The sequence below is a fragment of the Elgaria multicarinata genome, chromosome 9, assembly GCF_023053635.1.
Source record: "Elgaria multicarinata webbii isolate HBS135686 ecotype San Diego chromosome 9, rElgMul1.1.pri, whole genome shotgun sequence".
Taxonomy (NCBI): domain Eukaryota; kingdom Metazoa; phylum Chordata; class Lepidosauria; order Squamata; family Anguidae; genus Elgaria; species Elgaria multicarinata.
The window spans coordinates 54,434,032-54,458,909 of NC_086179.1; the positions used below are offsets into that span (position 1 = coordinate 54,434,032).

Below are 24,878 nucleotides of genomic sequence, written 5' to 3' on the forward strand. Positions count from 1 at the left end.
GGTATCAAATGAAATGTACCTTCTCTTCTCAAAAGTTTAAAACAATATACCCATAACAGAAATTTCAACGTGAATTTTTGGACCATCTTCCATGATTGCCCATCTTATCCAACCCCACTGCTAAAAATACAACGTTCTATTATATTAGCCTGTTCTGACATGATAACATGTTTGATCATGAATTCAGGTCTACAGTGGAAAGATATGCAACTCTTATTCAATGAAGTGTCAGGAGCAAAAAGACTCTTCATTTTAAGTGCCACAATAACTTTATAGCTTGGTATTTCTTAATACTTCAACTTTTCTATTTTTTTCATTGTTGAAGAAGCAATATCACAATCTCAAATCAAAGTCAACACTGCAGTGAGGAGAGCTTTTCTACTTTATTACAAAGAGAAGAAGCCTTTATGTGGTCAGAAAATACAAGATTGATCTTTTTTTTTTCTCTTCCTATGAAACGCTGCTGTTCAAACAGCCAGAGTGAATTGTCTCAGTTCACTTCGTTAAGTCCCATCACATTCACTTGGGTATGGATGTCCTTGGCTGCTGAAATCTGGCCCTTTAGTGCACAGGGCGACAAAGACGTCCCCTGACCAGCAGTTCCAGAATGTCCCGTTTTCATATATTGCATCCATGCACACCTCCTAAAAATGAGGTACAGCAGGGCAAACATTTTCCAAAATAGATGTCATATATATAATATATACACATTCGTACATACATACCTTTATTCATGTGATGTCCAAAAATTTAAAAAAAATGTACACATTTATTACAAAATCGTAACAAAGACTGGACAGTGTTTTGCTCATTCTGGAAAGATGAAGCTCAGTAACACACAACGTTGGAAATGAACCAACGATTGTGGCAATATCTTTCTTCTAAACAGTCAGATATTCTTGCATTAAGTTGGCGAAACTGCCTTTTCAAAAACTGAAGGGGAAGTAAAATGAAGGAAGCAGACCTTGCTCATCTTTCCAAATGAAATACGAGAAGGATCTTCACATAAAAATGCACAAACATTTTTTTTTTATTACCAAGAGTGCTACAATGAACAATGCAAATTTTATTGTCTATTTCTTGTTTCTTTTTTTCCTTTTTTTGTTTTTACATTTTGGAAACTAAGTGGTAAACTTTTGTCAGTGTACTTGCTTGTCTTTACAGACCCAAGCTTGTCTGCTGGCAAAAAAAAAAAAAAAAGAATTAAAAAAAAATCCGACCCTGCTCAAACTAAAGAAAAACAAATTATAAATTTAGTTGTTGGGCAGCACATAATTAGTAAGGCAGGACTTCAAATAGTGACCCTTTTGCATGAGCCAATTGCCAGATCCTCAAAAGGAATTAAAACCAGGATGCCTGAGCCACATCAGTTTTGCCGTTATGTTGAGTATTGTGCTGAGACAGCCATACCCCAAGACAAGGGAAGTCTTTAGAAGGCTTGCTGAGCAGGGTTGTAATTGAAGGTGGATGGCAGATGAGGCCTTTCTTCTAGTTTGTCATATTCCAGATGGAACTCCTACAAACCAAATAAAAAGGTGATTAATTATTTCATTATCAGTAGATAGCCCATTTAATACTACAGACTCAAGCTGGCGCATATCTAACCCAAAGAAAAATGCTGTATCTTACAAATAAATTTGGTAGATCTTCTCTTGGCCAAAGCAAGGATTTTTTGTGTCACTAAACAAGTTCCTAAGTTATTATAAAGGGTAGGGGCGATAATTACTCTGTAAAAGTAGAAATACCCTCCACTTTTACCATAACGAAATTAGCTTTATAAAATCTTCCAGCAGTCATTTAAAAACTTAAGATAAACATTTCTTACTGACAAAGCTTTAGTTACTTGTGGGGTAAAAATGAAGAAATACTTTTTATTTCTACTTAAAAATATATCCAGCATTCAGCCAGTCACCTGAGATGCTTAAGAAATGCCTCTAAGTGATCAGGCAGGAAACTTCACAAAAGTTGCATATTTTCCTTCAGGCTAAGTAAGTGTGGGGTGGCAGACTAATAATAAAGATCATGTGGACCTCTTTGGAAGGCTAGATGAGGCTTTCATTTAGGGAACTTTGTAAAAAAACAAAAAACAAATCAGTACACAAAACAAAAAAAGCAGCAGCAAAACCTGCATCACCCTCAAATATTAAAAATTCAAGATATAACTTCTGAGAGCTATTTCATTTTAAGAAGTACATTATGGGTCAGAGCAGATGCAACCCTAAACCTACCCTACATACTTGTATAGAGTAAGTGCCATTTAAATCAATAGGACTTACTTCCAAGTAAATATGGTTAGGATTAGGCAGCAAAAAACGGTCAGATTTGCTCTGATTTCCTCTGCTTCTGCAGCATAAAACTATCTAATGAATAAAAACACAGAATATTTATCAAATATCCGTATCATTTTTTATTTGCTAGCATTTAAAAAAAATCATTAAAATTAAAAAGTACAAGGCTGGAGATGGTTTAATTTAAGAGATTTAAAATGAAGGATGAAAGTTTAGATTTGCAGCAGTCTTTTAACAGAAGATTTATGGAATAAGGAATCAACACCCCATTGATGTCTAAACTGTTGTAGATACTTCTGAAAACAATATCGGCCTAAAATCCAGCCGCAACTGGCATGTGTGAGAACATCAGAGTGAAACAATAGTTTGGATCCAGAGTGCCCCATGTGTGAGCAGGAGATATTTTACACACCATCAATCCTAGAGGATACAATGACCCTCAGGAACAGCTTTCTGGGGCTGCAATGGGCTGCAGCAGGAAGGGAGAGCAGAAAACCCCTAAAGTGCAAGTTGTTTATTTAAAATACTTATATCCCACCTTCATACCCAAACAGGTCTTCAATGAGGCTAACATAATCCATTAAGAGTGCAATCCCCTTAGAAGGAAGCCTCGGATCTCGGAGGCTTCCGTGTATCCAATGCAGAGGAATGATGGAGGCGATTTTTGCCTCTCTGTCCTCCTTTAAATTGTTTTTGCCCTGGATGGGCCTGTCTAGAGAGGGTGCACTGGTGAGGAATGGAGAGGCCATAGGACTTCTCGTATTCTGGCCTATCCCCTTCGGAACAATCCCTTTTCTTTCCCTTCGACATAGTTCTTTCCATAGCTGCTGAGAGGAAGTGGGGGCAGGGATCAAAACTCAGAGTCCCCTTCCTGAGGATGTAACAGTGTCAGTGGCCTCAGGAGGGGGACTGACCAATACTATCCTGGGACCACCAATAAGCAGAAAGGAGAAACAGAACAAAGTAAATAACACCAAAAGCATGAGCAAGCAGGTTTTACTGCCTCTGCTGCCTCCTCCTCCTCAAAATAACATAATCTCTTCTCTCCCTCAATTGAGTGACACAAACACCCTACTACAGACTGGGAAACAAGCAGTATGAACAAAGGAAAGGAACACTTTCAAAATTTGGATACCACCAAGGAAAAGCTCTGATCTCCTTGACCACCCACCTTACCTCTCAAGGCGAGGGCACACAGAATAGGAATTCAGCAGAAAATCTTAGTATAACGGACAGATGTATGGGAACAAGTGGATCTTCAGATAACCACTTCCCAAGGCATTTAAATCTTTATAGGTCAAACCAATGCCATGAAGTGTGACCAGAAGTAAAACTGGCTATCAGTTCAGAAGTTTAGCTCTAGAAATTCCTTAAATGGAAGTCGATGTTCCTATGAATGCAGGAGCTCCCTTGTCCATCTCAGTACTCAGGCCAGCTCTGAATGCACACCTTTCACTGCAGCAAAGGCCAATATACATGTTTGCTACCATACTTTGGAGCACCCAGGAAACTTAGGTAGCCTATTCATCTTACTGTCAAAAACTTAACTCACTATCAAATATAAGAAAGCCTGTGGAAAACACATAAAGATTCAGGACACACACCTGCCATCCTTTTTCTTTCTTAGGACTTGTTTTGCCCCTCCAGAAACAATGAATATGTTGGAGGACGCTAAGAGAACCCAAAGAAATATATTCTCTTTAGGAATGAATGAAATGCTTTTTAAGACAAGGTTTTTATTCATTCAAAATGTGTAGTATGAGAAGTACTCTACAGCATTAGAGAATGATTTCTGTGTATACTGTATGTATACAAAATGCTACAATCCAAGATGCATTTTTGCACCTAAAGGGTGCTACCATCTCCCTAAGAGGAACATACAGGTCCTCCACTGTTTGTGAATTGCTGCTTGCTTCATCTGGGGGCATGTTTACACCAGCCCTATATCCCGGGATCGTTCCTGTGCATGAAAATGCCACACGGGATCCCGGGAGCAGGCAGGGATGATCCCTCCATTTTCCTGGGATAACCCTTAGGTGTAGAAAGGGCCTGGGTGCCCTTTGATCAAGTCTGGAGATAATAGAAGCATGTATCCTGTGTTTCTTGCTCTTTTGACTAGGTTTTTTCCATGTAGTTACTTTTTTCATCTCTTTCCCTCAAATTAATGTCACACACACACACACACACCCCCTACTACAGACTGGGAAACAAGCACTTTGCTGGAGAGTAACAAAAAGTTAGGAGGAGATGTAGCAGAAACTGAAAAAGACCTAATTGTGGATACCAAAGCTTCAGAGGAAAACTCTGCACATTTGGGGAAGTAGTAAGCTTTGACCAAGACCCACAGGAGGAAGTGGACTACATCCAGCTGGAAGTTTAAGTAAACATGGCTAGGCTTGCTCCGTAAATTTCATAAATATGCAAAATAGTACAATTTTGTATGCTAGATTATAAATGATGCATTTTATATTATTAAATCATAAAGTTTAGGTTTGGTGAAGAAATATTGCATATCTTACCCAAAATGTCTGGGGGGAATTTCCCTGAAAAAAATGGGGGTAGAAAACAATTTTTCTTCATGGATTAAAATTTTCCGAAAATTTTTACATTTTTCTATCCTGATGAAGTGAGAGTGAATTATTGTTCAAGAGGCATTCTCTAGAATGGGGACTGAGTAAAAAACAACAACAACATGGGTCTGGGTTTTTTTTTTTCCTATGAAGCTGGTTCAAGGATGTCGTCATTACATAATTAGTTATCCCCATGACAATAGTCTAAATATGTTTCAATCACTTACACAACGCAGGTTTAATTGAAGCAAGCTGAAAAGGAGGAAAACAGCTCCCACTTAACTAGGGGATCTTGTCATACTTCTGGTTCATCTTACGATAAGCATATGTGTAAAAAGAGTATAGTCATTATCTATTGAAAAGATGGGTAATGGTCAGAATGCAAACACAATGAATTGAAAATGACCCACGGGAACAGATGCTGGTACGCATCTACCTCTCCACCGCCACCCCCACATGGAATCTCTATCCATGTAACCAGAATTCTGTGTTTGGAATAAAACTCCTACAAGTATAGCCTTTGAAAGCTCCTGTTTGTATGAACAAATACTAGTGAGAATATGCCACAAAGTAAACAGGAATTTAAGAGGAAAATGTCTACAATATATCACATGCAGATTTTAAAGATTGATCTGAAGAAAAACAAAATACCTTAGCTACTTTTCTCCAGTTAAGACAGTCAAAGAAGTAGTATGTTCCCCTCTCATACGTATTAGTTTTCATTGTTGGCTCCATGCCTGGTGCTCTGGTAATCCATACTCTCTCTTCTTTGTGGTATCTCCAATCTCGGTTAAATCTATCATCACCCAACAGGAAGGAAAAGAGCCTGTTAACTGTTCTGATTTCAATGTGTAAAAATTAAATTTATATTCATATACACCTTTTCCAATACTACTACTATAAATATGTAATGGTATGTGCTACAATGACTTAATTGTTATGAAAAGGAAGTTTGTGTTGCCAAACATAAGATACTTTTGAGCATACATCAAATATACATTTGAATATACTGTGCTATAAGCAAAAGTGGGTTAATTTTAAGAAGTATTAACATTCATTAACAAAATATTTTTCTCCAGAATTTTACATAAGTAATACAACCCTCTTACAAGATCTCATTACTATTTATAAAAGCTTAGATTATGATTTAGAGATTTCAAGCTCCTAGTTATAGTTTTGAACAATGGTAGGTTGAATGCCCACTGCTACACTCTGTGCATGCACACACACACAATCCCTCCCACCCTCCACACAGCCATACATGCTCACAGTACCAACCCTCAGCCCCTTCTAATGGTTTTTTGGTGCCCGTCATCTGTTAGGCAGCACGTGCATACACCCCTAGGCTGGATAACGTAGGGGTTCTCCACCACAGGTACAGTTGTGAGAAATCTACAAGCAGAAGCTTGTTTCAACTTGCTGTGATGAAATTCCCCTACACGTGTCATGTAAAAATAACTTGCAATTGAAAAAACAACGCAATTAATGTTTTTTTTTTTAAGTTATCCTAATCATTTTCTCCCTTTCTTCTAGTATAAAATTCACTGAAGTCTGAACATACAGCTCTACTGCTGCTAATAGCTGTAATACATCTCCTCCATTCATGTAATAGAGATAAAACAGTAGATCTTCCCCATAGCGGCCAAGCTTTATTGCAGCCAACTGTAAAGGAAAAAAAAAAAAGATGAACACTTTTAAAAGAGGGGGTTTGCATGAAGGCACTAAAATCCAATCTGAAACTTTTATTTATAATACTGCATTAAGGGGACTATTAAGAAACGATTTACTCTGGCAGAATTCCAACTGGTTTCAATGAGACAAAAAGAGTAACTGGATTGTGAACAAATCTTTATCTAGCAATAAAATAAAATAAGTCATTTCTCCCTCTAGAATCTATTTCAATTTACCTATTTAGTAGTAATAGTTAATGAAGTAGATTTACTCTTATAATTTTGTTGTCCCTTGCATATTCATAGTCACATTATTCAATTCATTTACATAACTAACATTAGTTCAGTAGTTCCCCTCATAGAATTGTGTTCTACCTGTAAAATAAAGGACTTTTGCTGTATTAGCTAGAAGAAGAGTAAAGTATTTAATCTAAGCTACAAATCAAGAACCATTCAAGCTGAAATTATAGCTGGTTCAAATGAGGCTACTAGTTTTGTTTAATGTAACATTTTCATACAATAATTATTTCCTAAACAAAATAATAAGACTCTTCCAGAAGAAGTGTAAAGAAATACTATACCATCTTAGCATATAACATTTATTATATTAGTAAAGTAATATCTACTATATTTGTAAAAAGATAAAAGAATTATGATCTGTTCTCCTGAAATATAAGCCAAGAATAAATATGATCTAGTCTCAGTTTGAAAAACTGGTAACAAATACCTAAACTATTCAAAGAGTTGCCTCACATTCTAAAGACTCTTTTGTTCTTTAAGACACTGAAATGGTTCATATCTGCCATTCCAAAATTTCAGATTTTGCAGGGGGAAGGGGGCAAGACTGGAAGAATAGTTTGTCTTGGCAGAGACAAGATTTGAATTGGGGATTTCATGGCTCACACTCTTAGCTACTACACATGTATTTGAACTATATCTTTTTAAAATAACATCTTATTTTAATTTTATTTATAACGGGACGAGAAAGTACACTCACCTTATCCCTAATGTGAATGTTCGTTAAGTATTCAGATGGAACATGGAAGTCTAGATAAAGAAATGAGAAGTGACTTAATTCTTAACCCACGACACTGATCCTCTTTTAAGAATGTTAAGAGTATTTAAACACACATACTACTCAATAGTATGCCCTACCTATATCTTGAGGTCGACAAGGTGAAGAAGCCCAAGGTGATGCAAATTTGGGGTAAAGATTTCTGTAGAGAAAAAAAGGTTATTGAATTGATAAAAGATCCATTTCTATTATTTTTTAACAATACTACTTCAAACATACACTGAGACCAGAGCCACACATTATCTAGACAGTAAAACAGCCGCTGATTATGTATGGGCTGGGTGCAATGCTAATGTATGCAACAGGTAGTGGCATGAGTTGCCTGATAATTTGTACTGCACCTCAGGCCTGAAAAGAGTCATATTGCCATTTCCCTGTTCTTAAGAAAGGAACTGCACAATTCAAAACGTTCCTTATACTCCAAAGAATGTGAAACAACTGCTCAAATCCTAGCAGAGAGCTATGATCTTTCTGTTGAGATTATGGCATATGCCTGGGCTACTTGTTAGGCACCTTGTAGCTCTTTCTCTGTATTTAGCTAGATGGGTGATTTCACCCATCTGGAGGAAGCATTGGGGAGAGTGGGAAGGAGGCTGGCAATGGCTAGAGATACCTGAACCCCACATCCCCAGGCTCCTCCCCTCCCTGCCTCTGGAAATGCCTCCTTTTCCCCATCTCCACGTTCCATTTTGCAAGCGCAGAGAGGCAACTACTGCAATTCTTTCCGCAATGGCTACGAGGGAGAGGGGGCAGCGAGCGCCATTTCCTGTCTCCCAGCTCGGAGCCCTGTCTACGAGGCTCAGAGCCAGGAAAACAAATAATCCCATGTCCCCCACAACCACCAAGACGTTACCTAGGGGACAACAGATTGTTTCCTAAATGAAGTAATTCTCCAGCGTAAAAGGTCCCCAGGTTCAAAAATTCAGCATGCATCACCATGTAAGTTCTTTATCCTTTATACCTTCAAGCTGACCAATTCTCTTTCTGCACAAAACAAGCGCACAAGGATTCTTTTTCTTCACACACGCGCCAGCAAATAGACTGAAAGTAGCACAGCCTTAAGCATGCTATTACCCCATGCACTAAACATATTTTGCAAGAACTTCACACACACAACCAAACTGGAGTGTATGATTAAAGTAGTGAAAGATGCCCTATTCACGGGTGGAGAACCTGTGGCCCTCCATGGGTTGTTGTACTCCAGCAGCATCTGGAGGGCCACAGCTTTCACATTCCTTTTTCTATAGTTTTGATCATCTAACTACAACTAACGGGCTTATGTAAATATGTTACAAAGGGTAGTCTACAGTAGAAGGGTTTCTCTCTCTCTCAAGTTTCTTGTTCATGTGCGGATTCTACGTAAGATATATAATTTCCACTGATATTCAAGAGAATGTATGATACTAAACAGTGCCAGAGAAGAAAAGAGGAGATCACTACTCTCATAGCTTTTAATACTGGATTAACAGAAAGCTAACCATCAAGAAAAGTAGCTGAACATAGAAAATATTTTCCCTCCCTCCATTATTCATATAAGTAAACTAATTTTATAGTGCAATCCTATATCTACTCAGAAGTAAATCCCATTGAATTCAATAAATTCCATGTATAGGATTGCAGGTTTAATTCTAAAACATATAATCCCCTAAACACATCTAGTCATTGTCATACCAAATATACTTAAAACATATTCTAAACCTAACCACTTTCCATGTGTCGGGACGCTTGATGAACAGTATCAATGGCTCTTTCCCACATGGCAATACGGCAGCAAAAGGTGTTCATGTAAGCAATCTACCACATTAACTCTTGCTCACGCAAATGCATGATTCAAGAAAAGCAGGAATTACATAATAAGTAAAAAAAAAACTAACAAAAATATGCTGTCCACAATCACATATAGATATCCTGAATTTGTATTTTTAAAAACTGATATGTGAAATTCATTTCAGTTAACCACATTCCTAAAATGGCAGCGAATAAAAATGGATTCTGATTTACTGGAAGCTTGTAGATTTAAGCTTTAACCTACTGAATCTAATTGTGGTATTAAGCTTTGCTTTACTATAATTACATTTCAGTTTACCTCAGCAAAACATCTTTGACGTTTTGATGTTCAAGGTAACTACCTGAAGCCATTACTTCAAATAACATAAATGGCATTAAAGCTGAAAACAACTTACTCAGGAGAGTTGAGATTGAGACCTAGAGTTGTCAAGTCACTTCCTAATGCGAGATGTACCATGCCGGGGTCTGTCTCTGCTGCCCTGATGAATGTTAACAAACCAATCATTCCAAACTGGTCTGTCACCATCCCTTGAGGAATGTTGGTCACCCGACCTAGGCAAACACAACACCAGTTTAATCACAAACTCTACAGAATCAAAACTTTTTGAAAACATTTGTAAGAGAATTAAAAGGGAAAGGGGAGGGATCAAAATGCATACCATCAGGTAACACCTGAATCCCTTTTTTCTGCTGGTTGTTGTTTTGCGTTGTTGAACTTTTATCTCCAGGAAATTTAGGTCCATCTGCACTAGAGGATGTTTTGCCTGATGTATTCAAATTCTATTAAGAGAAAAGATTGCGAGAAATTTAGCACAAGACTATGCATACACACTGCAATCCACAGAGCCCCTTCAGGTGTGAATAAGGAGTTGTTTTCATAGAGCCAGGTTTTCCTTCCTACTGCTAACTTTTTATGTCAGAGGTAGGTGTTTAAGGTCCTCTAAGCTTTGGGTTGCTACCTAAAAATGGGAACCTGGAAGACCCGCTTTGGACCAATATGGTCCTTTGGATCAGGGCCATAAACTAAAGCATTAACTCTAAACTTAAATCCTTAAAAGAATTATTTATTTTATTTATTTATTTAAAACATTTGTATCCCACCCTATATCATGAAGATGATATAACTGTTAGGATGCTTTAGCCGCCCAGCATTTGTGACATTGTGACATGGGGTCCTGCAGGGTTTCGTCTTGTCTTCCACGCTTTTAAACATCTACCGCCCAGAGAGCCCTGACTATGGGAGCGGTATATAAGTGTAACAAATAAATAAATAAATAAATAAATAAATAAAATACTTCAGGGATTGGCAGCCACCAAAAAACCCTTGCACTCCCCGCCTCATGTCCCAGTCCGCTTCCTCCTTAAGACTTCAGTGGTGCAGAGGTAAGGCAGGCAGTATATGGTGGTAGTGGGGGATCATGGTTAGGTATGGCGGGGTGAGAAAGGTACATGCGGGGGTGCAAAAACACAGATTCTGGGCAGAGCAGGGGGAATAGAGAGATTCCAAGTTGTGGAGGGATAAAACAGAATCCTGGCTGGGGAGGGGGCAAGAAGAGAGAGAATCCCCCCCAATTAAAAATGTGCTTTTGGGACTTGGAAAAAACTCAGGACCAAAACAGCTGCCTATCCCTGATCTACATGAAGCTGCTAAGTAAGGTCATCCATGGATTTGGATGCCATCAATATGCTGACACCCAATTCTATTCTGTCTTTATATACACTTCAGTATCTGGGATCAGTTATGGACTTGATGAGGGCCAATAAACCGAAGCTCAGTCCTGATAATATGGAGGGGTGCTATCTAGGGAGATGACATTCAACATGTTCTGGATGGGGCTTCCCCCTCCCCCCAAGAAACAGGTTCACAGTGTGGAGATGCTCCTACAGCCAACTTTGTCAATGGAGGCCCAAGTGGCCTCTATGTCACAAAGTGATTTCCACCAGCTAAGGCTGATGTGCCAGTTTCGGACCCTCCTGGGCTGGGATAACCTAGGCACAGTTATCCGTAAACTCCAGTTTATTCTACTGTAATGTGTTATACATCAATTAGTTTAAAATATGGCTAATAGGTTGATGAGACCATATCTCACCCGTGCGTAAACATTTGCACTGGCTTCTGATTATTTCCAGGCACAATTTAAAGAGCTGGTGCTCTACAGACCTAGACAGCTGGAGACCTGGGTAGCTGGAGGATCACTGATATATATGAGTCATCTTCTGAGGCTTTCCTCTTTGAGTGCTCCTTCTGTTGGAAGTGAGGCAGGTGGCAGCTTGAGAAACGACCTTTTCAGTTATGGCACTCCTCTGTGGAGGCTTGCCTGGCACCTACAATATTATCCTTTCTGCACCAAGCAAAAGACCTGTTTATTTTGCCAGGCTTTTAATCTTTGACAGAACTGTTCATTACTTTCAATTGCTGCTGACAGTTTTCTCTGTCATTTTATGATTTTTTAAAATGTTGGTTTTTATGTTGTAAGCCACCTGAGAATGTTTTTAAATTGAACAGTAGGATATAAAAGTGGATAAAATAAAACATATGTTTAAATTGCCTTATAGTGAATTAAGCTGCTTTAAAAATGTATTTTCCTATTTTGTACTTATTTTCTCTTTGAAACAAAAGACACTTACAGATTTACTGTCATCATTACTCGATGTAGGATCTTTATAGTTGGAGCCTGGTAATGCTGGAAAATCTTCGTTGTGTATTGAGAAGTCCTGGGTTTGCTCACTTGCTGGTTTTGTTACCATTCCAACTGTATTGAAGATAAATGCACCAGACTAAACATTTTAAAATATACATTTGTGCTCCTTATTGACTTCAGTAAATGGGGGAGTGGGGTGGGGGAGATTGCTATTTCATTACTGTTGTTTCTTGTTTTAGCTTTTATGTTGTAAGCCACCTGGAGAATTTGCACACTGAAGAGTAGAATATAAATTGATTAAATAAATGCATGATTAAATTGCCTTAGAGTGAATTAAACTGCTTTAAAAACTTTCAACAGCAAAGGTTTCAACTTGCAACAGACATTGGAAGAAGGAATTAAAAACAAAAAGCAAATCCAGAAGAAAGTGAGTATTTGCAACAGACGTCCATTTTAAACTTGTCAGGCCAGTTCAAAAAGCTGTGGCTGTTCGCATATTCAGTGCCTGGCTGCGGCTTGTCATGACGTGTGAATCTGGGCAGCAAGGTTTGTGTGAGGGTGGGCTGCAGGCCACTATGGCTTAAATAAGCCATGGTGGGCTATTTTGATTGTGTGAACCAGGTCATTGACTGTGTATTATTATTATTATTATTATTATTATTATTATTTAACAAGTCAATACTGTAACAGAGTTAAGATTGGGGGACAGGGACGGCACAAAACAGCTTGTTTTTTCTAGAAAAACATTTAAATAGTATTTAACAGCACTGCTTAAAAAGTAAATTATATTATTTTAAAAAGATGTTTTCAACACTGTTAGTTACATGTCCTCTCTCTCTATATATATATATTCTAGAGTATCCAAATAATCTGTAACACAAGAAATCACTATAATGGTTTATGGTGACTAAGTGCAGGAGAAAAAAATGCTAGTGCTTAACTGGTAGATCTGACAGTAGACAGATACCCTCTAGACACAATGCTTTGATCCTTATTTCACAAAAGTAGGCCAAGCCATTCAAAATTGAAAATATGGAATTCTAAGACTAAAGAGCAGCATTCTTTTCTACAACAAGGAAACATATCTCAGAGAGAATTGTTCTGCTCATACATATATATATATATATAAAATACAATAAACTAGCTGCAGATTACTATGCAAGTGGAACCAGTAGGGTGAGAGAGGAAGAGAGTAAAAAACAGACTTGCCCCTCTCAGCTACTGAAATGAGGACATTCTTGATTTTAAGAACCCAGCCTCTTTTGACTACAAGTAGAAGTGCCATTTATATATCACTTTTATTTTGCCAAGTCCTTTACAATATTTGGCTCCTTAAACTCTTAATTGCTTTCATAAACCCCAGAGACATTGTGGTCAAGGACCATTTATTTTAGAGATCCTAGAATCAGTCAAATAAAGCCTAGGTCTTTATTAAAGTTGCCATAAAGTTTAAGATAATGTTAAACTATTTTTCCCACAGGAACCTCAACAGTTTCTCAGGCAAACATGAATGGTGTCAAGCTGGATGTTAAAAAAAAGCTGTTGCTTTTAAATGCCCATGGTGCCTTGTGATTATAAAGGAATATTTTTTTAAAAAAAATTATTAAGTTTAAATGATACAAACTCACCATAGGGTGCCCTTCCAGCTAGAGGGTTTATTAATGGAGTTGGGTTCCCACTTCCTTCCCTTCGGTTTCTGTCTGCTAGTGCTGGAAAATCTGAAAGGTCCAGTCCTGTCACATTTTCACTGCCATCTAAAAGAAAATATATCCAATTCACACTTCTTTACTACTTACAAGAAATATCATAAATATAATTAGTAGCTCTCTAGCATCAGGATAGTTATGTTACCTCATTGTTATACAACCATAGGAAAATAAAGACCTCAAAACGGAGAGACTAAGGCCACAGCTAGACCTAAGGTTTATCCTGGGATCATCCAGGGTTCAACCCTGCCTGAGCACTGGATCCCCTGTATGTCACCTAGATGAACAGGTTTGACCCCTGGATGATCCAGGGATAAACCTTAGGTCTAGCTATGGCCTGAGTAAGAGAAGATCTCACACACCCAACAGAACATGAGATTAATAGTGCCAACCTATGCATGTCTGCTCAGAAGGAAGTCTTGTTGGGTTCAATGCAAAGTATTCCCAGATCAGTGTGTATAGGATTACAGTCATAACCATATAGTAAAATAATACACTAATTCTTTATTGTATTTATTTATTTTATTATGTTTTGATACCGCCCAATAGCCAAAGACCTATAGGCATCTTGTACTCACAAAACAATTTAAAGTATCAAGCTCAAAGCTGTTGCGACTACAGCTAGCTGACAAGAAAAGAACTTTAAAAGATGAAGAAATGGCATTCTGACAACATATTAGAACAAGTATATTTATACGAGTGGTTCACTGCCTGTTTACCATTGGGATTTCAGGCAACTAAAATGATCAAGGAGCTGGAGCATCTTCCATATGAGGGAAGGTTACAATACCTGGGATTGTTTAGTTTAGAAAAAAGATGGGTAAGGTAAGAGAAGACATGATGGAGCATGGCGGGGAGATTATGCAGGGCGGGGAGAATGATGTATTGATGGCCACCAATTTGGACGGCTTTAAAAGTGGATTAGACAAATTCCTGGAAGAGAAGGCTATCAATGGCTACTAGCCCTGATGGTTATGTGCTACTTCCAGTATGCCTATGGCACACCAGTTGCTGGGGGGTACATGGATGGAGAGGGTGCTGTTGTACTTGTGTCCTGCTTATGGGTTCTTAGTCGACAGCTGGTTGGCCATCACTGGACTAGATGGACCCTTGGAAAGTTGAACTAGATGGACCCTTGGTCTGATCCAGCATGGCTAATGGGTTGAATATAGACTTTACCTTCTGTGAATGGAAGGAGTCCTTCTGTCCACAGAAGGATTTTCATTCAGTGGAACAATCCACTGGTGGAAAGGCTGAGGCAACATTTGCCAATTCCATCTTTCCCCCTCCAGAAAAATCTACTGCCAAACCCACCCTCCAAATAGACTTTTTTTTTAGAGTGAAAAAGGCTCCAGGGAAAATTGACAAAAGTTGCTTCTCCCTGTCCAATTCTGCCACTGGGAGTGAATCCTGGATTCAAGCTAAACAAATTTGGTAATTAGAAAAAAAATGCATGAAGAATGTTCTCAACGAAGTCTCTAAAGTGTGTAGATTTAAAGCAGTCTTACCTGTTCCATTAAAAATGTTACTTGATAAAGAGTTGTTCATTCCAAATGCCTGATTCCTGTTCATTCCAAATCCAGACATACTGATATAAAGGGGGGGAAAGAAGAGGAGAGGAAGGAACTTAATATATTTAAATCACCTAACCTGCGGGAGATGGAAGGAGAAAATAATACATGACCATCACCTCACTTTGTTTGTCTTTTATATGCCTACTCCATCTCATTCCCTAATTAATCACTTTACACAAAACAGAATAATATAAATACTGCATCGATTGATAATGGAACCAATGAACCAGATTTTTAAATAAAAAACTATATAATACTGTTGACTTCTCAATATACATTGGTCATATGGACTGGAAAAATCACCTGTCAGCTGTGAAGGAACTAAATGAACTGGATGAACTAAAATAGGTAGACAGCTAATTAGAAAACTAGTTAAATGCTAAAGATTTTTGTTTTGCTTTTCAAACTGGAAAGAACCTATGTTGGCAATCCACCTGTGAATCCTTAAAGAACCGATCTGTAGTACAAGCTAAAAGCAATACAGGAAAAGATAATTGTGCACCATTATATTACTTAAAAGTCAAGATATTAAAGAATTAGCAGGTGCAAGATTTCATCCATTAAAAAATGAATTCTTGTACTAAAAGATGCCAAGGAACAGAAACTTACTAGACTTAAGAAAGCATCTAACACATTTAGCAGGAAGTGTATTCCAAGGCTGATTTATTTGGAACAAAGCCTATCAAGAAAAATGTTAGGCTGGCATTGCTGATAAAAGAAAACTCCCAAACAGAAGAACGTGTGAAGTGCAACTCTGATGATATGCAGAATATAATCATCCTTGCAAGCCCTCAGAACAACAAAAGAAATACAAAACTTCCCCAGGAAGTAGTGAGAGCACATATAATACTGAAAACAAATCAGTTTGTGGTTAAAAAATAATAATAACCAAGGTATGCTAGTTATTTCAGACTTGAGGCATGCTCATAAGCATAAAACTATTTTAATACTCAGTCTCTCTTCCTGTTTCTCCCTTTCACCAACTATTTTTCCATTTAGCAACTTTTTCATTTATACTCCAAGCAGTCTGCAGGGAACATAACCATTTGGTTTAGCCGCACCATCTGTCATTTGGGAGAGGCCACAGATAGGAGTATAATAGGAAGGCTATTATCTTGTTCTCTGTAACAGATCAGATGCAACAAGAAACTTGTTTTATTATGTTCGTTAGAAATGGGTATTTAATATTCAGATTCACAAGTCAGGATTCTATAAGTGAACAGAATGTAACTGCAAGAAACAGGAGTGAACAATCAAACCACATTCTCTCTACTCCAATTTCTTCAGTACATTGTTCAGGATAATTTGTACTGCTTGTCAGAAAAATGAATAATGTCTAAACAGTTTCTGTTATAACAACAAAATTTATTCAAAATATATTTTAGGTAAATATACAATTTTCTCTCTTACGACCCTAGTAATTTATGCTTTTGGTGAAACTGATGACAAACACTCATCTTCCTAAAACTAAGTAATATCAACATTACACCTGTACCATGCTAAAAATATTCAGAAAGTGGGTTTTGTATGTTGGTCAACAAACTCAGCCAGAGAGAAGATTTCTTGGGTAAAAAAGTTCACAAGCAGAGGGCCCTTCACTATATACAAAATTAGTGAGAAGGACCGAAGCCAGGGCTAAGAAGAAAGAGATGGACTCCAATAGCTAATAATTCAAGAGTTTTTCAAGACTTTGACAGCAGTATTTCCAGACCAATGGAAAAAGCTTAAAAAAAAAAAAAGAAAAAAGCTCAACCACTTGATAAAGTATTGCAAAATCTTCTCCCAAAGATTTGGGGACTTGCTCATTAGAAATCACATCTATCACATATCTGTTTCTTCTTCTGAGGATCTATGTTACATATTCTGCAACTTAAATATACAATATAAAATATTTGTCTTACTTCCTATCACCACTTTCATGGGGTGGGGGGGGTTTCTCCTTAAGATTAATAAAAATAACTGCATACTAAATACCATTTTTGATTAACAAGCATCAAAGATTAAATCTGAATGGTTTAACGTAAGGTAAAAAGAATTAGCTCTTACTTCAGGAATCTGAAAGGATAAGGACAAAACTTAGGACCAGAAAATATTTAAAGTTTGCCTTCCTTTCCCAGTTCTTTTATACAAGCTTGGACTTGGAAAAGTAGATGATAGAAGCTACCTCATCCAAAGCACCCTTGTAATACTTCTACAAAGACTAAGTCTGTGTTAAAGGCCCCATGTAATTATCTCTAGAGCTTTGCTAGGAAAGGCCACTTGTCAGACATGAGGAGTTTATGTTGAAAGGAGTGAAAATAAGCTCCTCTACATATATGATGTTCACCATATGGGCCTTTGGACTAGGGCAGTGATTACATTTCACAGTTGAAGCCTGGTTAGCAGACTCTCTAATCCTAATATAAATTTACCAAAAGTCAGCTTTGTATATTAAATAATTATGTTTTGATTCAAGCACATTTATTTGATACACAGATTTTTAGAAATTTAATTTTGCAGCTGCAATAAGTGATGACAACATTTTAAAGTAAACCTATTTAGTTCCATAGGGAACAAGGTTTACCTACCTCAACTTGTTATTGCAGATTTTATTTATTTATTGTATTTTTAAACAGCTCAATAACCAAAGTTCTCTGGGTGATGTACAATAAATTAAAAACATAATACAAAAGATAAAAATAGCATAATAAAATCAAGATAAAAACAGCAGCAAATGAAAAACTGTTCCAGCATATAAAACCAAATTAAAACCAGCAACACAATAGAGTTATGAAAACATTAAAAAGTTCTTAAAATGCCTGTAAGGATAAAAGGGTCTTCACCTAGCACCAAAAAGGTTATAAATTAGGTGCTGGCGGAGTATCTCCTGGGAAAGCATTCCACAAGCGGGGTGCTACCTCTGAAAAGGTCCCCTAACCCACAGTCACCCGCTTTGCTTCATTTTGCAGGGGCACCTAGAGGAAGGACACAGACAATGATCTCAATGGCCAAGTAAGTACATAAGGGCGGAGACATTCCTTCAGGGTAACCTGGTCAAAAGGCATTTAGGGCTTTAAATGGGAAACCAGCACTTTCAATTAGGCCCAGAAATGTACTGGCAGCCATTGTAGATGGAAAAGTATTAATAAAAAGCAAAGGGATATTGTTTAGCCCACTGTGACAAACAGTTAGCAATACTGATTCCATTTTACCTGTTCACAGTAAAAGGTTGTCGAGAGGGTTGTTGCTTTGGCATACAGATTATGCTGGGTGAGCTTCGGTTAGGGCTGCCTAATCCTGAACTGCTCATGCTGTTTGTCCTGCTGGGAATTCCGATGCCCTGACCGACCTGGGAGTGGTTCATCATATTCCTAGGATTCATAGGCAATATACCCCTGAAAAGATGATGATCCAACAAAAATTATGAATATGCTCAGCATATTATTATACAGACCACAGCTTTCAGAATTGCTTCCAAGTAAAATGGCCACTTTATACAGCCTTGCATACAGAGTACGACCAATGGTCTATCTAAATCTGCCATCCACTTTGACTGGCTGTAGCTCCCAAACTTTATTTCAGATGCAGGTCTTTCACAGCTCTGTCAAGCTCTGTTTTTTAAAAGTGATATTAGCAGTCAAGACTGCTTTCCATAAAAGTCACATGCTAACTTTAGAGAACAAGACAGGGTTTGTCAGACCAAATGCAGATTCTTAGTAAATATTCTTATGCCATTTAAATTTGGAAATGCTTTACAGTTAAACCATGACATCTGTATAATTGATAACAGCACTCCTAAGATACCACCTTGAACTGCTGTGTACCATATACTATTTTTAAACAAGATGCACAGCAGAAGGTGGATATTATTTTCTGTATGCAGGAATCAATATTGCATTAGAAGTTTTTCCCCAGGACCATCAAGTGTCTAGAAAGTTAACACATGTTGCTTCCCCTCCCCCCCAAAGAGTATCTAGAATGCAAATAATTTAAAACAGCATATTTGAGAATGCCCTGCAGAAATATTTGTTGTCAATAAATACCTGCTTGGAGATGGAGGCGTGTGAAGTGACATTGTTGGTACCCCTGTTGTTGGCGTTACGTGGCTTGGTAACTGAGTGCCTTGTGATAAGCTGCGATTTAACTGAGGGGTATTGTTGCTCATCCCCCTCATTGGAAGGCCTAGTGCACCTATTGGGGGGAAAAATCAGAGGAGTGGGAACGCAGAGAATTAAGGAACAATCATATCTATTTTGTGAAGATGGGAATTCAGTCTGATTTGACAGCAAAAAATGGTATTTTAAGAAACTATACAGGAAAATTTGGGAGGGAGAGTGCGCTTCAACAACAAGAACTACCAGGATGATTTTATGATATCCTGATCTAAATTCACAGGCTCCAAATTCCAGACTAAATTTTTAGCAAATATTTCAGGAGAAGAGGGATTTCATCTGAGAGTTCTTTGTATTAAATATACAATTCAATATATTTTTATCTCTGGAATTTTCATTCATTTGATTAACAAGATTAACAGATTTAAAAAACAAACCCTGACATCTTCAAGAAGAACCCAGGTTAAAAAATAAATAAATTTAAAAGACACCGTAAGTCAATTTCAAAAGTTGTTGTTTATTTTAAAAAAATCTGGGCTTTGAAGGGTGTACCACAAGTCTTCATTTTCATTAAACTCTGGAAGACATCTTGTCACTTACACTGATGCATCAGTAAGTACTTATGGCTAAGATCCTACACATATAGTATTGGCTGAGCTCAGTGGTGTCTGTTTGCCAGTGCAATGTGGAATGAAGCCTCCCCTCACTGCAAACTCCCCCCCCCATCCACTTTGAAGGTGTGGGGTTCTTCAGAGCAGATTGGGGGATACAAAGGGGGAGGATTGGAAAGGCATCCCTTTACACAAGCAGAATTCTGTTTGCATGATGTTCGATGCAGACCTATGTCTCTGTGAACTAATCTGTACTGAATTTGTGTAATACTTTCTATTCTTTTTCTATTCTATCCCAATCTTAGCATAAAAGAGGAAAACTAAAATGAGAACTTCACCTTTCCTCACAACCTCTGAAACATACATTATACCCAATAAACAATGTTACAGCTGTTAACTTTGAAATTTTGCAATGTACATATTACTGCTGAAAGTACTGATTAATTGGTACAATAAAAAGTCAATTAAAATCAGTGCATATGTGCCTTTTTGTTTTGCCACAGGGAGCTCTAGCAAAGAGCTTTAAAAGGTACGCAAGTAGCCATCTCCCTGAATGAGCAGGGCGCATTGCCAATAATACCGTCTGCAGGGACCAATTCATCCATGTACTTTTGGGACTTCAGCCTCCCCAACAGCTCAGAGATGTTACATGCAGCTGCTAGGGCTGTGATTATTCTTTGTTGTAGGAAGCCCTGGAAGCTCATGTGCCAAAACCATCATTTCCACCTGAATGGATTTGGCCAGGCTTCCTACTGCCCGCCTATCCTGCTTGTACTTTACAGCTCTGGGAAGAGAAAACGGATCTAGCTCTTTCTACCACAAATGCCACCATGCTCTTCCATGGGAAGAAGAGATACAAAACATTAACTTGGTTGGTTGTGCTTGATCTGTTTAGCATCATGAACAGTAACATAATTGGCTAAGATACTGTAGTTCTAAGGACTGAAAAAATGAAAAAAGTAACCATCTTAAGAACAATTTTGAATACACTACTTCAGCACTGCTTAATGAGGAAGAAACAGGCACATCATGGGGAGTGTATCTGTTGTGGGCTGCAGCAAACTTAGTGTTGTTCACCTGCTGAAGCCTGTAGGAATTCCTAGGCAGCTCTTTAGGGACAAAGAAATCACTTTTGTCTAGCTTCACTTTTCATTCTTGTTGATAGTTTAAGCTTTGCCTAGGTCTGGAAATAATCCTGACCAATTATATCTAGTCAAAAGTAGTATGATAAGCACATCCAAGGGGACATTACCCTTCCGAAAACCCCTGTTTCATGAATATTCTAGTGATGGCTTTTACAATAAACTGCAGTATTTACGACTCAGGAGAAAAAACCACTACCATACAGATGATGTGTACAACCTCTTGCAAAAGTTAAATTTTGTGCTCCCTGAAAACCGTAGTATTAGCTAGAAAGTAGGAGACAGCCTAAAAGGAGTGGCCCCCAAACAATTTTTTCCCCTCTCGTTTTGCAGCCTGTGGACTTTTTTCCTTTGTTTTAAAATCTAATACATTTGTTTTGGATGTATAATGACAAAACATTTCAAGTCTAATTTGCCACTTCGTAAGCTTAGAAATTTTATTATACTAAGTGGTATGCAAGTATTATAAATACAATAAATATGACTCACCAATAGTGTAAGGGCCAGCAACTCATGTTAAGGATGTAATGCTGTGTGTGGTACTATACAGAAAAAGCTTCATTTCATAAAAAGTAAAACTTTAACCTAGACCTTTTTGTTATTTTCCAGAAACCAAAAGGCTACACCATATTTCTAAGAGGATAAGGATATGCTGAAATCATACTGCATCAAACCAGCATGGTTTCAAAGTAACTTATATGCGCACACACACACACACAACCACCACTAGTGAATAGTCCTATTATAATAAACAGAATACTTACTTTGTTGCCCGTATAAACTTGCCCCAAACTGAGACAGCTGACCTGATGTTGATGGTGATGCCAGCATCTAAACATTGGGAAATACAAAGTAAGTCATGTGTAGGATAATAAAAACTTTCTACAATATTAACCTCCTTTATGGATATGTGCATGGGCTCTAGATCCTGGAAATAGCTAGCTGAACACTAGTACCAAAAGAAAAATAATATTTTGATAAAATATTTAGGCCACCCTTCCCTAAACTGGTAGCCTCCAGTTGTGTTGGACTTCAATTATAAACTGACCAGAGATGTTTGGCTATTGGCCAGTATGGAAATGTAATGAATGAAATGAATTCCCATCATTCCTAGCCAGCATGAGAGTTGCAGTCCCAACACATTTGGAAGGCACCAGGATGGGGTAGGGTGATTCAAACATGAAGCTCGTAGCAAGGCAATCTGACTTTAAAACAATCAAAAGTAATAATTTCTCAGTATGACATCCAGAATGCAGAGGTCACCATGATTTCTTAGCAATCGAGATTATTTCCTAAAGTCCAAAATGGTCATTTGGTCAATCCTAGGTCTCCTTCATTCCTACGTTAACCTACCCATCGAGAAATATATTGTTTTGAGTGTTTAGATGGGTGAATCTTTTGACTGCTAGTACAAGGCTAACAAAGGAATAAAGGAGATTATTTCCTAATGTCCAAGATGGTCAACCCACAAAAAGAACGACGATTACATCATTGCATTGTTTTTATGACACACGTGCACTAATATGCTTATACGTTGCATGCACACATTCTGACTTGTTATCATTAACTGAAACTATGGTAAACAATTCCTGGGAGGCCATCATTTCATGTCCTGTGTTTGAGTTTCAAGAGGCACTCAGCTCTAGTACAAGAAGAGCCTACCATTTATCTAGCTCCTAGATAGTTGAAAGACATGTACTGGCTAGCGTAGCATGCCGCCATAGTTCTTTATGACATAATTTAGAGCTGGAAAATCCTCAAGGACGTGGCTACTTATGCACCTCAACATGTGATGCTGGCTTCTAGGAATGTAAAATATTTTCCAATCTTGTACAAGATGATGCTTAAAAATCTGATACTGGATACTAAGCATTTTTAATGCTAGCTCCTATGAATTTCAATTATTTTTTAGCTAATATTTAAATCTATGCAAGGCCCTGAGCTTTCCTATCTATAGGTGTGTGTATGTATGTATGCATGACACACATGTATGTATGCATGTATGTATGCATGATGTATGCATGTATGTATGCATGATAGATCTATCGATAGATAGATAGATATTGGTTCCATACCCCGTTTACAAAATCACATGTTTTTTAAGCAGGCTAAAGAACAAAAGAAAACTTTCACAAAAGCTTACATCTTTTTCTGATCGATGTGGGAACATCGAAGACTGGCTGTAGTACATGTTTTCATCGTGGTAGTCGCTGTCGACCCCCTCTACAAACTTCTTTCTTGAAGCACCAAACATGCTGTTTGTCACCTAGATAAGAATATGACATTATGACATACACAATTATTTGGAAAAGCAAGAAATGGAAAGCATTTCCTTAGTTTACAGATATGCTTTTAAAAAAAAGACAGGTATTTTTCTGATGAAACACTGTATGAGACTATTATTTTATAACTTATTATGGGAATGAGATTTGGGTTCATGAGCTTCTGTCTCCCCTCTCCTCTGGCATGGCCATGAGATGATCAGGAGCTTTTGCTTCCATTTTCAGTAATCCCCATTTACTAATCCTGCCTTATCACGAACGAGCAAATGTGCTGGTATGTGTTGCATGATCATTCCAGCTTGGCTCCTTCTCCTAGGAGCTGCCAAAGAAGCCATGGACTCTCCATCTGTGTCTTGTTTAATGTAATGTCCAATTGGTAACCCTGGCTTGTTTCTCTCCTAACAAACCAGTCATAAGCCAACAACGAACCCTCGCTTATGATTCTTATTAGGAGAGGAACAAGCTAGCATTCCTAGTTCAGACAGGAGGAACAAAGAGGAAGCAATTGAATAACATGAACCAGTATGCATGTTCATTCAAGTTAAGCCAGAATTTTAAAAGTTTCTGGCTATGTTGACGAACAGGGCCATTGTGGGCCTGTTCAAACACTCTAAGGCACGATTAGACTGCTAACCGTTTTGCAGCAAATTGTCTGTGAATATGTTTAAACCATGGTTATGTACCACAATGGTTAGGAATGGTTCACACAACACACTAAGTCATGGTTCACATGACATCTAAGCTGTAATATTTATCTCAAAATGCTTAACTACTATGGCTTAGCATGTCTTCTGAACAAGGACACTGGCTTACAATCTTAGCTTCTTTCCCTAAATCAGAGGTAACATTAACCACAGTTCCAGTTTCAGACATAAACAATAAACCAGTCAATCAAAAGTGGAAGTGAAAGCTTCCACTCTCCACAAGGCTCCACTAAAGTAAAGGGGAGGAAAAGCATATACGCCTAAGGTTCATGAATGTAATGCTAGACCACAAATAAGTGTTACATCCAAACCAGTACATATACTCATTATTTTATGCAGCACCTACTCATTCCCCAAAATGGATGGACCCAAAACTATGTACTGCTTTTCTACAGTGTCTATGTGATGTAAAACTTTTTTAAAAAATGATTAAACATTTATAAAACACTGCTAAAAGTGCTATATTGCATTTTATGGATGTTATGTTTTAAATATTTTCAATTCCTGAACTGTACATTGTTCAGGGAACTTAAGGTTACTGGGTGACTAATAAATATAGGCCCTCATAGCAATTCTATGAAGGGGGTAACTATTATAACTACTTTTTTGATGGGCAAATAAAATAAATAAATTCAAATCTTTGCTTAGGTATGGTACCGAGAGCGCTTTACCATGAGCTCTGCATATTTGCTTTACTGTAGCAGAGCAGACTCCAGCCAGTGAGAAAAACCAAGT

General features: G+C 37.8%; 1 protein-coding gene across 5 annotated transcripts in view; it reads right to left on the bottom strand.

Annotated features, from left to right (window-relative positions):
• Positions 1–368: 368 nt before the first annotated feature.
• CNOT2 (CCR4-NOT transcription complex subunit 2) overlaps positions 369–24,878 on the bottom strand; it is a 60,810-nt gene continuing 36,300 nt past the window's right edge. For 2 of the 5 annotated variants that reach the window (XM_063133898.1, XM_063133896.1), the window contains 14 exons: positions 23,301–23,423; positions 21,922–21,988; positions 19,336–19,483; positions 18,505–18,687; positions 15,248–15,327; positions 13,662–13,787; positions 12,020–12,144; positions 10,051–10,171; positions 9,787–9,943; positions 7,684–7,745; positions 7,526–7,575; positions 6,420–6,520; positions 5,510–5,654; positions 369–1,516 (listed from right to left, as the gene is read on the bottom strand). In XM_063133898.1, the coding sequence (XP_062989968.1) occupies positions 1,430–1,516; positions 5,510–5,654; positions 6,420–6,520; positions 7,526–7,575; positions 7,684–7,745; positions 9,787–9,943; positions 10,051–10,171; positions 12,020–12,144; positions 13,662–13,787; positions 15,248–15,327; positions 18,505–18,687; positions 19,336–19,483; positions 21,922–21,988; positions 23,301–23,411 (1,563 nt within the window). In that variant the 5' untranslated portion in view covers positions 23,412–23,423 and the 3' untranslated portion in view covers positions 369–1,429. Of the gene's footprint in view, positions 1,517–2,276; positions 2,361–4,807; positions 4,832–5,509; positions 5,655–6,419; positions 6,521–7,525; positions 7,576–7,683; positions 7,746–9,786; positions 9,944–10,050; positions 10,172–12,019; positions 12,145–13,661; positions 13,788–15,247; positions 15,328–18,504; positions 18,688–19,335; positions 19,484–21,921; positions 21,989–23,300; positions 23,424–24,878 lie in introns of all 5 variants that reach the window. The other 3 variants (XM_063133897.1, XM_063133894.1, XM_063133895.1) reach the window with 3 other exon arrangements.